Source organism: Nannospalax galili, unplaced genomic scaffold, assembly GCF_000622305.1.
Source record: "Nannospalax galili isolate Female #2095 unplaced genomic scaffold, S.galili_v1.0 scaffold639, whole genome shotgun sequence".
In the NCBI taxonomy this organism is placed as follows: domain Eukaryota; kingdom Metazoa; phylum Chordata; class Mammalia; order Rodentia; family Spalacidae; genus Nannospalax; species Nannospalax galili.
Window position 1 is genome coordinate 482092 of NW_008344644.1, and position 14435 is coordinate 496526.

The 14435-nt window shown below is 39.8% G+C and overlaps 1 protein-coding gene and 1 pseudogene across 9 annotated transcripts in view; one reads left to right on the top strand and one right to left on the bottom strand.

The window, feature by feature from the left end:
• The window catches only part of LOC103740319, a 16670-nt pseudogene extending 8330 nt beyond the window's left edge, over positions 1 to 8340 (top strand).
• Positions 8341 to 11069: 2729 nt separating this feature from the next.
• Pcmtd1 (protein-L-isoaspartate (D-aspartate) O-methyltransferase domain containing 1) overlaps positions 11070 to 14435 on the bottom strand; it is a 93096-nt gene continuing 89730 nt past the window's right edge. For 4 of the 9 annotated variants that reach the window (XM_008840896.3, XM_029567272.1, XM_029567273.1 and 1 more), the window contains one exon: positions 11070 to 14267. In XM_008840896.3, the coding sequence (XP_008839118.1) occupies positions 13900 to 14267 (368 nt within the window). In that variant the 3' untranslated portion in view covers positions 11070 to 13899. The remainder of the gene's footprint in view (positions 14268 to 14435) is intronic. The other 5 variants (XM_008840898.3, XM_008840899.3, XM_029567271.1 and 2 more) reach the window with 2 other exon arrangements.

Sequence of the window (14435 nt, forward strand, 5' to 3'; positions counted from 1 at the left end):
TTTTTTTTTAAATCATTTTTAGCCCCTCACAAGGCGAGCTGATTTAGGGTGTCCCGGGCCTGCCATTGCTCCCTCTCCTGTTGCTGGGTGTGTCGGCCTGCACATTTGCTCTCCCTTCTTAGAGCTTGTACATGGTGCATGTCAGTCTTAGACTCATAAGATGGCACTTGTTGACCTATTTGCCTACATGAAATATACATACACATGGCTTTATCTGTTTCTGTGTGAGAAATACTGAAGAAGAAAGAATACTTGTGAGATTTTGTGTCTTGTAGTTACAGAAACCAGTGACTTTTAAGGACATTGCTGAAGTTCACTCAGGAGGAGTAGATGACTCTGAACTCTGCTTGGAGAAGTCTATACAGAGGAATTGTTGAGAAACTATATAAATCTCATTGCAGGGGCTGGAGAGTTGGCTCAGCGGTTAAGAGCACTTGACTGCTCTTGCAGAGGAACCAGGATTTGATTCCCAGCACCCACATGGCAGCTGACAACTGTCTGTAACTCCAGTTCCAGGGAATCCAATCCCCTTTTCTGGCCTCCAAAGACTTTGCATGACAAAAGTGCACTTATACATGCAGGCAACACACTCATACATATAAAACAATAAATAAAACCTTAAAAAAAAGAACACAAAGGATTTCATTGAAGTACAGCGTGGTGAGTCAGTCAGTTCAGAGGGATTACCCATAGGAGCAGGAGCAACTTAAAGGTGATGAAATTCCTGAATTTCCATAGCAGCCAGATCCTAACACTGGACTCACCCTCCAGTCAACCTTCTACCAATATATTCTAACACCCTCCAAGTTCATGAAGCTGACAGGAGGGACCATTTACTCAGGGAAGAGTCTTGTGCCCATCCCTTTTCATAATATAGATACTGGCAGGACTGTCTTGTTTAGTTCATTACTATTACTGCAGGCCAAGGTCTCCTGTGGGTCACCACAGCTGCTGTGCTTCAGCATGGCTACGGTCGTGTCAAGTTTACAAAAGGTTTAACTGACAAACCTTTACTTTAATAATGTACACACACACACACACACACACACACACACACACACACACAAAACCTCTTCTAGGAGCCAAAGTGGTGTTTTCTCAGCCAGAGCTCAGAAGCTGGCCACACCAGCCTCTGGAAATTGGCTTACCATCACCTCTGCAGCTCTGGCTAGGGCTGGCTGCAAATGTGGCTTGGTTACCTTCCATGATGAGGCTGAGCTGTCAGCTGTCGTTCAGGTGTGCCCACTGGAGCACCCTAAGAGCTCCAAGGGATTAATGAATTGCTGAAAAGTTTGGAAGAAGTCAAGCCAAAGTTCTCATTTGATGCTGCTTGGGTACACCTTCCCAGTCTGCGGTTGTGGACACTCTGCTAAGCTGGAGTGACTCACATGAAGAGTAATTAAACTCTTCTGATACTTCAGGTAATATATTTTAGGAAGAGCTATCAGATCTCCTTTTCTTTATAATAAATGTATCAATGGAAAAGTGGTTCTTTGGAACCTGAACTGTACTGACATTGTATCAGTGATAAAAGTATCACATTTAAGAATCTTGTGTCTGCAGCTCCCCCACCCCTTCTCTCCTCCTAGCATGGGCACTGGCCCATTTCTTCTCTTGGCACCTCAGACCTCTGGACAGTTCCTGGAGCCCTCAAGCCTGTTCCTTCTCCCACCTCCTTTGCATACCAACCTTCATTCCTGGCTGTCCCACCTCAAACTGGATTCCTGAGACCAGCCTCCTTCCCTGACTGCCTGAGAGTCCTGAATCCTACCTCTACCTAGCGATCCTCCCAAACTGTAATGTGACTGCTGACTAGAGGGATCCAGACCTTAGGAGAAAGCCTGAGAGCATCTGAGCCTCAGCTCACTTGGGCCTCTGTGGGAACTCCTGAGCAGCGGGATGAAAGCCGTCTGGCCCTTCCAATATAAAATCAAAAGAGAACCTGAAGCCTAGACCAACCAGCTTTTCATGCCCAATAAGTAAAACACAAAGTCATACAAAGTATACAAAAAGAAGCAGACCTGAGCTCAACAAAGGAAAGCCTGAGTCTCACATAAGAATCAGAAACTACAAAAGAAATCCATGTGTCAAAGTCACAGCTAAAAAATAACATGAAAAAAACAAATACCCCACTAAGTAACAACAGTCCTATAGAGGAGTACAATGAGAACACCCCTAGTACAATGATAATACAGGACATAGAATTTAAAAGAACAATTATGTACATGATAAAAGAATTCAGTGAATTTAAAGAACACACACAGAAATCAAAGAACTGAAAGAAGATAGGGATAAACTTCTGAATTAATTCAGAAGAGTTACAAATATTGAAGAAGACTCGGGATAAAATGAAGAAGAAAGTGAAATACTCAATAAGCCAATTATAAATGACAAGAGAAAGCCTCATCAATAGGATGAATGAAATGGAAAACAGAATATCAAGACTAGAAGATAAACCGGACAAATTAGACCATTCAAGCAAAGATTATGAAAAATTTGAGAAAACACAAGAATTCTGTGACACTATAAAAAGACCAAACTTACAATTCATAAACATAGAGAAAGGAGAAGAATCTCAGGCTAATGGTATAGACCAGATCTTCAACAAGATTGTAGTAGAAAATTTCCCAAAATTAAAGAAAGACATGACCATACAAATACAAGAAGCACACAGAACACCAAATAGGCTGGGCCAGAAAAGAAACTCTCCATGGCACATCAAGTAAAAACACTAAATGTACAGAACAAAGAGAGAATACTGAAAGCTGCAAAAGGAAAGTCACATATCAAGGAAAGCCCATCAGAACTAGAGCTGACTTTCCAGTGCAAACTATGAAAGCCAGAGGAGCCTGTACCAAAGTAATCCAGTTCTAAATGACCACAGACGCCAACCCAGATTCTTTTACCCAGCCAAAATGTCTATTATACATGAAGGGGAAAGAAAAATCTTCCATGACATAAATACGCTAAAAGAATTCATGTCCACAAAATCAGCCTTTCGAGAGTTCTTGAAGCAACAAAAGACCTGAAGAAAGGAACAACTATACCCAAGGGATAACAGAAAGCAACTTAATGAAGGTATAGCTGTGGAAATGCACAGTTACAACAAGAATGTGAACAAAAACCAAAATGAAAGGAATCAATACACATCTTTCATTAATAATGTTAAATATCAATGGACTGAACTCCCAGTCAAAAGACACAGACTAGTTGAATGGATTAAGAAACAAAACCCATCATTTTATCTGGAAGAAACCCATCTCACTTTCAAGGACAGACACTACCATAAGGTAAAACGATGGAAAAAAATATTCCAAGCAAATGGTACTCAGAAAAAAGCAGGAGTTGGAATTCTAATATCTGACAAAACAGACTTCAAACTAAATCTAATCAGAAGAGATAAAGAAGGCCACTTCATTCTGATCAAAGGAATAACTAACCAAGAAGACATTACAAATCATGAACATATATTCACCAAACTCTGGGGCATGTCATAAAAACACCACTACAGGACTTTAAGACCCAGGTTAATCACAACTCTTTAATAGTAGGGGACTTTAATACCCCATTGTCTCCATTAGATAGGTCAACAGGACAGAGAATTAAGAGACATCTGAATCAAACAACACCATATATCAAATGGGCCTAACAGACATCTACCAAACATTTCACCCAAATGCCAAAGAATTTATTTTCTATTCAGGGCCCCATGGAAGTTTCTCCAAAATCGACCACACACTAGAGCACAAAACAAGCCTCAAAAAACACAAAAAGATTGAAATAATTCCATGTTTTCTATCAGACCACAATGCAATAAAACTTAAAATCAATACCGGAAGAAACCATAGTACCTACATGAACACATGGAGATTAAACAACACACTCCTGAATGAAGAATAGATCAAAAGAGAAATTAAAAAAGAAATAAAAGAATTTCTGGAACTAAATGAAAAGGACAATACAACACAACAAAACCTCTGGGACACACTGAAAGCAGTTCTTAGAGGGAAATTTATAGCTCTACGTGCCTACATCAAAAACTCGGAAAGAACACAAATAAATGACTTAACACTGCAACTCAAGACACTTGAAAAGCAACAGCAAACAAAACCCAAACCCTACGTTCTAGACAGAGAACCAGAAAAACCAGAGCAGAAATTAATGAAATAGAAACAAACAATACAAAGAATCAATGAATCCAAGAGCTGGTTCTTTGAAAAGATAAACAAGATTGACAGGCCCTTAGCCAAATTAACCAAAAGAAAGAGCACATCCAAGTCAACAAAATCAGAGATGAAAGGGGAAACATCACAACAGACACCAAAAAGATCCAGAACGTTATGAGGGAATACTTTAAAAACCTATAAACATAAAAAGAAATGGACAGGTATCTAAAAGCATGAGAATCACCAAAACTAAACCAAGAAGAGATCAACAGCTTAAACAGACCCATAACACATAAGGAAGTTGAAACAGTAATACAAAAACCTCCCGACCAAAAAAAAAAAAAGGCCCAGGACCAGATGGATTTACAGCAGAATTCTACCAGACACTTAAAGAAGATCTATATCCAATACTACTTAATTTATTCAAAAAATAGAAATGGAGGAAGAACTTCCAAATTCTTTCTATGAAGCCAGCATCACCCTAATATCAAAACCAGGTAAAGATACAACCAAAAAAGAAAACAATAGACCCATATCCTTAATAAACATAGATGCAAAAATTCTCAACAAAATACTTGCAAACCACATACAGACACACATCAAAAGGATCATCCACCATGGTTCAATATACATAAGTCAATAAACATCATAAATCATATAAATAGTCTCAAAGACAAGAACTGCATTATCCTCTCAATAGATGCAGAGAAGGCCTCTGACAAAACTCAGCATGCATTTATGTTTAGAGTCCTAGAGGGAACTGGACTGGAGGGAACACACCTGAACATAATTAAAGCCATATATGACAAACCCAGAGCCAACATCACTCTAAACAGAGAAAAACAGGAAGCATTCTCATTAGAATCAGGAACCAGACAAGGCTGTCCACTATCTTCACTCCTTTTTAACATAGTGCTGGAAATTCTTGCAAAAGGAGTAAGACAAGAAAAGAAAATTAAAGGAGTAATAATTGGAAGAGATCAAATTATCCCTTTTTGCAGATGATATGATACTATATCTAAGAGAAGCCAAAAATTCCACCAGAAAACTCTTAGAAATGATTAACACATTCAGTAAAGTGGCAGGTTACAAAATTAATGTACAAAAATCTGTAGCCTTTCTATATACCAATAACAAGCAATCAGGGAAAGAGTAGGTGAAAACATTCTCTTTCACAATAGCCTCAAAAAAAAAAAATCTCAGAATACACCTGACCAAAGACATTAAGTACCTCTACAATGAAAAATTTTGAATCTTTAAAGAAAGAGATTGAGGAAGACTTCAGAAGATGGAAGGACCTCCCATGCTCATGGACTGGAAGAATTTATATTGTGAACATGACCATCCGACCAAAAGCCATTTATAGATTCAATGCAATGCCAATCAAAATCCCCATGACATTCTGCACAGAATTGGAAAAAAGCATCCTACGATTCCTATGAAAGCACAAAAGACCTTGGATAACCAAAGCAACCCTGAGGACTAAGAGCAACGCTGGGGGGATTACTATACCAGATTTTAAACTGTATTACAGAGCTATAGTCATAAAAACATGGTACTGGCACAAAAACAGATCCACAGATCAATGGAACAAAACTGGAGACCCAAATATGAGTACACGCAATTTCAACTACCTGATATTTGAAAAAGGGGCCAAGAACTCTCACTGGAGAAAAGAGTATTTTCAGCAAATGTTGTTGGCAAGACTGGATCTCCCACCTGTAGAAGAATGAAACTAAACCCCTACCTTTCACTTTGCACAAAAGTCAACTTCAAATGGATCAAAGACCTCAATGTGAAGCCTAAAACTCTGAAACTGTTAGAAGAAAACACTGGCAATAACCTACAAGATATAGGTGTAGGAAAGGATTTTCTAAACTGGACATCAATTTCTCAGGAAATAAGGTCAAGAATCAGCAAGTGGGACCTCATAAACTAAAAAGCTTCTGTACATCAAAAGAAGCAACAAGAAAGTGAAAAGCCATAGAGTGGGAGAAAATCTTCATCAGCAACACATCTGACAGAGGTTAACATCCAGTATAAAGAACTCAAAAACCAAAGGATCAAGAAAGGAAGTAACCCAATTAAGAGATGGGCTAAGGAGGAGCCTCTGGCTCCTTTCTTTTACTGGTTCCATCTCTGTGAAGATAAGTCAAAGGTCTTGTTCAACCGTGGCTGGCTTCACTTGGAAGCATGGAGCAAATGTTTACTTTGTGTTGACCCTCCTCTTTGTAGCCTGGACACTGGTTCAAGTCCATCTGGTGGTGTCTCCATGGCCTCCCTGAACAAGAGGACAGGTGACTCACCACAGTTACAGGACATTTTGAGAGATGCTCCATAGTTCCCTGGAACTTAGTTGACCTTGGAAAGCAAGAAGCAAAAACTGCCCTCTGACCATTTTGGTATAGGCCTCAAAGTACGGCTATTAAACATCCAAGGTTAGTTCCACCAATCTGGTACTTTTAATTACCATGTGCTATGTAGGCAAAGCTTGGGCTAAAGGCTACATAACAAGAAACAACGCCAGACAGGAGGTATCTTTGAGTTGCTGGCCAGGGTGGCCCAAGACGCAGACAGTAACCCAGCATAGAACTGGGAAAATGAATAGCAGACCCCCGACCTTATCAAAAGGAATGTTGGCAACTGATTGCTGCTAGATGAAGAAGAGCTGAGCCTCCTAAAACAAGGGACTCTAGATAGGCTGACTAGATTCAGTAGATGGACAAGCACTGGGGAATGGCTGGGGGCACTGACAACACAGTAGGCAGTAACAGGGATGACAGAATATATGGGCTTCAGTGGGTGGGGGAGGCTATGGGAGGGTGCCATTTGGGATGCAGGTATAAAGATGAGTAAGATTGTTTGGGATGTTCTGTATGAAATACACACAAAATCAATAAAATAATAATAATAATAATCATCATCTTGTGTCTAAAACTATCTTCAAGCTCGCAGGCCAGATGTGAAGAAGGGCCTATAGAAACTAATGGCTGCCAAACAGGTGACGCAAAACTGACTAAAGGATCATCATTCACAGTGTGACCTAAGCTCAAGAGATGCTATCCCAACACACCTGATAGTTCCCTGCGCAGCTGTTACAGAAACATGCTTCAGTTGGCCAAAGAACAGTCTTCTGTTGGATTCTGTGTCATCAATGCTGCAAAGCAAGCCTATCATCTAGAGGATACAACACACATGGCCAGTCTTCATGCACAATGAAGTTCTTCAGAAAGTCTAAAGAAATATGAACATCATTGAACAGAATGAGTGACAACTCTGTGCTGTATATAGAAGGATTCAGCAGTATTGTAAGGAGATTCCTAGAGATTCCTCTGAGCTTGAAGAGGCTACTCACAAAAAGCTGCCATCTCTGTACTTTCTCCAGGCATTAAAGAAGGAAAGTCAATCCTTGACATGCCTACCTGCAGGTACTGGAAATGCCTAAGGGAAGGCTGTGTACCACAGGTTGATCAACAGATTGAGAAGCCTGGTTGGTGCTTCGAGGATAGTCAAGATGAAGGCTTGGAACTGGATCTGTCTTTCATTGGCTCTCATGCTTTTGCTCAAATGGAAGGAGATACTGATAAACAAACATGGCTGATCTCCCAGGGACAATTGTCTGAAGCCACCACAAAGCAGCATCAAAGAAATTATAATCACTGGTTCTACCGAGCAAGATCTGAGGATCTGTCTAATATTGCTTCTCCAAAAGGCTTACACCAAATAGGTGTTGGTTACAGGTTACAGTGATGGTGATAGTCGGAGGAAATATTTCCGTTAACATTGATAGACATGGACAGGTGTTTACATTTTATCCATGTAATGGATCCCTTTGGTGTGAAGGAATATGTGGTAGGATATTTTCACACACTACTAGTGAATATAATCATGTGGACTCAGATTTCCTGAAGAAGCTGTACAATGTTGATATCAAAAATAAGAGGAATTTGAAGGCTACTTTGTTCATCCGGCATTTCATTCAAAGGTTTCAACATGGTTATTTACCACCTTTCTCTTTCAAACTTTAGATAAGTTGTACCGTGGGGACAGCCTGCACCAGCTAGTTCAGCCGTATCACTAACACAGATCTACTTTTCCTCCTTTTGTCCTGGAATACAATGCCAGAAAAAAACAGGCTAAATTTACATCTTATCCTCCATCACCTGATCTGTGACCTTCGCGTCTTCCAGTGCTTCCCGATTACAAGGACTTACTGAAGTGCTGTCCATTTCTGCTGTAGAGATCCAGTCTTCTGTCCCCACCTCACTGGTATTTTCTAATTGACTATTTTCTGGCACATAAGCAGTCTAAAAAGGGTAGGCCATTGTGAACCGCACACCTTCTAAATTTGTGTATTTTTATCAAATAGAAATGTTCATTTTTAAGTGTTAATAGAAATTGGGGGTGAGCTGTAGTCCGCATCAGGCAGGCCATCAGCACTGCTCACATCATCTCTTAAACACTGAATGCTTCCTTTGTGTACTTGATTCTCAGAATACATAGAAACAATGCATGCTCACACACACACACACAACTACGTCTTAACAAGTCCTGGAACTCACTATGTAGACCAGGCTGGCCTCGAAGTCACAGCAGTCTGCCTGTCTCCTCCTGCTCCTGAATGCTGGGATCAGAGGTGTGCACCAGCATGCCCAGCTCAAGTCTCTAATTTTAAGAATGAGTTTTTCTTTTGTTTGTTTTGTTTTTTGTCTTTTTGAGACAGGGTCTCCCTGTAGCCTCAGCTGTCCTGGAACTCACTATGTAGACCAGGCTGGCCTTGAACTCACAGAAATCCGCTTGCCTCTGCCTCCGGAGTGCTGGGATTAAAGGCATGCGCCACCACGCCCAGCTTAAGAATGACTTTTAACATGGACATAATCTGTACTAGTGATTTTTAAGTAATCTTGCAACCAAACATTGTAAACAAGGGCAGTGAGCCATGTGCTCCTCTTGTGACCTGGGCGCCTGCCCTTAATCCCTCAACACCCCACCTTGCCCTCCACCCACAATAGTGAATGAACATGGTGTGCCTGCACTGATTAATGTATCAAAGTGCTTGAAGCAGTGCTATTCTTACGCGAACAATTCGAAGAATTGAGAGGTCTGTTTGAAATTGTGCATTCGGTATTTTAGGCTTAGGGATCAAAGGGCAAGTTTCTTTGATAAGGGTGGATCCTAGCTTCTATTTCCCCAATTCATGCTGGAGATGTTGTTTGAATCCAAGAGTAAAGCCTGATTCAAGAGCACAGTTCCAGGAGTTGAGGTTCCACTCCTAGCCTTTAAAAAACAAAACACTAATAGGCTGTTTCTCTCTCTATTCAGGTGTAAGTGCAATGAGACTTGGTAACACCACACCTAATGAGATATGTTACACTACCAGAGAAGCAAAAATCAATTCTAAGAATTATGTGGGTGAGCATGTGAGTAACTGGAAAAAATACTGTTAGAAGAATGTGCTGTTTGCTACCTTGTAGAACCACCTTGGAATTAGGCAAAGATGGACATAATTCTATACCTAGATGCATCCCTCCAAAAAACACATGCACAGTCACGAGACATGCAAAACCAACTATGTGCATGAACCAGAACTGTCGCTGTAGAATAAACTGCGAACTGTGAACTTAACCATATACAAGAGAGTCTCACAAAAGTAATGTATACAGTATGAATCTTAGCATATGTAAAGACAAATTAGATATGGCTATACAAATACAAGTATACATCAAAAGATAAGGTCATAGTAAAACTACTTCAGAGAGGGGAGGGGTTGAATGAGACTGGAAGGGGCCATGCAGATATTGGTAAGATTGGGAGTACAAGAGTAGTTAGATGCACCTGTACCTGCCCTGAATTCCATTTCTCATTCTTTGGTTACACTTTATATTTTAACACTGTATTTTAAAAACACTACACCCTTTATTAGCGGCAACAGTGAAAAGGAAGTGAGACAGCTACCTGCCACACCACGCATCTGAAACAGCTGCTTTGGGGCTGGTGAGAGAGCTCAGAGGGTAAAGGCACTTGCCGCACAGCCTGACAACCTGAACTGAATCCATGGATCCCATAGTTGAAGGAGAGAACTGATTCCTGAAAGCTGTCCTTTGACTTCCACACAAATGCTATGGCATATATAGGACCCCGCCCCCATACACACACACACACACACACACACACACACACACACACACCTGGCATTTTGTTGCCAAAGAGCTCAATCTGAAACCCTTACGGGAGTTCAGTCCCCAGAGCCCACATAAAGGTAGATGGAGAGAAGCAACTCCACTTGTCTGACCTCCACAGGCACACAGGTCCCTCACTCCAACACATCTCACACACACACACACACACACACACACACACACACACACACAATAAAATAAAATAAAATTTAAAGCTGCTCATGTTAAAAAGCCTTGACTCCTCACTTGGGCCAACAAGTCACCTTGGATTCCCAGAACAGAAAAACTTCAAGGGACAGCAATTACTAAGGCTCCACATTGTGTAGCAGAAGTGGCCATCTCCTGAAGGACTTCTTTGAACTACCTTTCAGGACCCCAGCTCTGATAATGGATGGGACTATGTTACCCAGGACCACTAGTGATGCCTACTTCATGCTCCTTACCCTAATTCTTCTCAACCTAAAGCTCATGTCAACCCTAAAGATGAACATGGACTTTGGGTCACTTTATCTGACCTTGTTCCCAATGAGGGCACAAGGACTAAATAAATACCTGTTTTTCAGGAATAGTAATGCTCATTTCTTTACTTGTGGTATCTGGACTGGTGACTGAACCCTGCCTGTTGGGGCTGCTGGAGCCAGGACTTTTGCCCTTATCTAGACGCACTAACTAGATCATCTAAATTTAAAAATAAGAGAACAAGAAAAACCAGACCACTGAAGAATGCTGCTTAATTATATGTGATTGTTTATTTAAAATACTTTCCACACCTTCCAATGACTTAACAGCCTTTGCTCCACTTTTGTGTCAAATGGCGATCAACACAATTTTTGTATTTTAACCACCAGGTATGCTATATTAATAATATATTAATACCAGGGCCAAATATGTCAATCAGTGAGTAGTAGAGATTTAAATGGACCATGATAGCTATGGTGTCGCTGGAGGATTCCAGGGGCTTAACGATGCTGGATGTTCTTTGAGACCCTTCCTCCAACTAGCCACGTGATTTAAACAAAACACGCTTCCTTCTGCCATAGGCCTTCTCTGTCATCTTTAAAATAAAGGCCTAAAGATGGGACTTAAACGTTTTGCTAATCTATATACAAATCAATGATGACATTCCCATCATTTTCACATTCTTCTGTTTTTTGAAGATAAGGTATTACTCTGTGGCCCAGGCCTCAAACTCACTCTATAACCCAGGATGGCCTCAAATTCCAGACAATCATCCCGCCTCAGTCTCTTGAGTGCTGTGATTACAAGCATGAGCCACACCACACAGCTTACTTTACTTTTGTTTCATCTTTTTTACTTCTTTACCTAGAAAGCCTAATTTTCCATACTCAAGTAAACATGAATTCATTAAAAAGTAAAAACAAATCCATAATATTCTTATTCTGGTACATCTGAATTGAAAAGATTCCTTTCCCTTGAATTTTCATTTATTATTTACTTAAAAGTCAGTGATGATAAAGTCACACCTATAAAATAAATGCATTTAAAAACATAAAATACATTTCAAAAATGCAACAGTCACAATAATCTACTGTATGCTTTGTCAAGGTCAACAGAATGAAAGACAGTATGAAAACATTAGTCTTCAAATTTATCCCTAACCAAACTCTCCTGAATAAGATCATTGAAAAATATGTATGCTTAGGTATCTGGACACCAGCTCCAAAAACACAGGGCTGTGGAAGAATAAACAGAGCGAAGAGAGGAAGACACAGGTTTGGGGAGCAGTGAGGACAGGGAGGTGAGATGAAGACAATCCCCAGATAAAAATTCATGTGTATCAAAATTCAAGATTCAGCTTCTAAAACAATGAAAAACAAACAGACAAAAGACCAGCGTGTTGGTCTGGGGCCATATCTCTGTGATAGAACACTTGCCTAGCACATGTGAGGCCCTGGGTACAATATTAAGTACCACCAATTTCTAACATGATTTTTTTTAGATAGAAAAAGACAGGGCATTTCTTAATCATAGTTTAATAATTTCCTAAGAAAAATTATACACACCTCCATGCCACCACCCAGAGCCAACAAATCCTTTCCATAAAACTGTCTCTCACATTACCAAAATACCATCATTTAGACAATTTTGTGTTCAGAGTATTTTAATTGATTCATATATGCAGAATTATTGGAGCTGAGATACTTGAAAAATATTGAATGACAGTAAAGAAATAGTAGTTCTTTCACAATGATTGAGTTTCTTAAGCAAATCTGGGCAGCTGCTGTCATAGTGATGCTGGTGGTAATAAGTGGTACACCTGAATTCTTCCCTTTAAGTTTATATATTCATGTAACACTAAGGAGTAGACAGGCTACGTTATACACTTTCTTAACAAGGAATGACTGTTTGCAGGCCTTACTAGGAAGAAAAAAACGACATTTTCTCCCTGTTTTATCACTGATACTCTATGTACCTTAAGTACGTAACACTGAGCAAAGGATGAAAACCATAATAATTCTAACCAAAGAAACAAAGTATGGGAAGAAGTTAAATGAGCATGATGTGGGTCCCAAAGATTGCACTATGATTCTGAACCAAATTTTAACACAAAGGAATCTAACGTAAATTTTGTGATTAGCTATTTATACTAAAAAGATCCAAAGCAAATGTAGGCAAGCTTGGCCCTATATTGTCAAAGATAAATATTCAGATAAACTAAAAGTCCCATTGCTAAAGGGCATTAGCTGACCACAGCACTCTGGCCCTGCTGCTAGGAACTACCTAAAAAGGGGTGGTCATGTGCCTGCTCACTCACTGCCTGAGCATTCACACGCAAATGGGGCAGCAGATGCTTTTAAAATCTAATACTTTACACAGTGAATTACTGAAAACAATCCTAAATATACTACCTTTTAAAATTCTAGAGAGTTAAGATAACCTCATTGTCTTTAAACACTGAGAATGTGAAGGTCCATATAAACTACTCGTGTTGTGTCCACTTTCTACTTTAACACTCCCTTGCTGTGCTCTTAAGATCTCTATGAGAGAAGCAGGAATTTTCCCTGGATCTTTTGGCAATAGATTTAAAAGCAAAAGTTGCAGGGCTGTACAGTTTCATGACACTGTGATTTTTAAAGCTAAATTATTCAGTATGCTGTCTTATTATTGCACACATACATTGCCCGGAATATACCTCAACAAAAGTAAATAGTCTACAAAGTATTTGATTTCCTTATTAGGTAAGAAAGTTCTTATAAAGGAAATGCAAACTGCAGATCAAATCAGGTTATATATCCTTACCAAGTACATCAACCTCATATAAAAGGAAAACTAACCCGTGCCACTACAAAATCCTGACTACTGCTGCATTCCACTTTGAAACTGAGTTACAACAGCATTTCCTGAAGATTTAAAGAAAAATAGATTTTAGAAAAGAGATTCTTTTAAATCACTCAATACATCATTTTGTTAATGAAATAATTTATATTTTTTCTGCTATAATTCACTCTGATGTAATTCTCTCCTAACACCTACTAAATGCTACATTTTCAAGACTAAAGGAGTAGTCAGAAGGGATTCTGTCATGTTTTCAGTTACTTGTCTCTGAAATATGTCAAGTAAGCTTTTAAAGACTCGGGGAGCGGCAGCTTCATGATCTTTTCTCTCAGTAGATTCTGCGGTGGCTCCTCAGGCTTCATGGCTTCACTGAGATCTTTCTCTTCCTCTTCTTTGCTGTCTTCTTCCATTTTCTCATCCTCCTCACTATCTAGAGGCTGGGGAATAAGCTGGTTACCCACGAACACGTAGGTGTTAATTCTCTGTTTAACTCTCTTTCTCTTCCTCTTTGGCAGAGCCCTTTGAGGAATCCCCTTGGCCTGCATCTCATCGTTTATGAAATTTCTAAGTGTGCGCCGAATGTAAATCCGTGCTAAGTCTTGTAGATTCCTGACAGCACACGGAGCTAAAAAGAAACACAAAGAAGAAAACATTATACACTGCTCCACTGCTCGTTTCTTCACAGAACAAGGGTCTCTTAGTGACCTTCACAAAACACAAAACTATACAGTCTGGCTCCGAGGGACCATAATATACAATGAGCATCATTCTACACACTGAGCAGAGGTTAAAA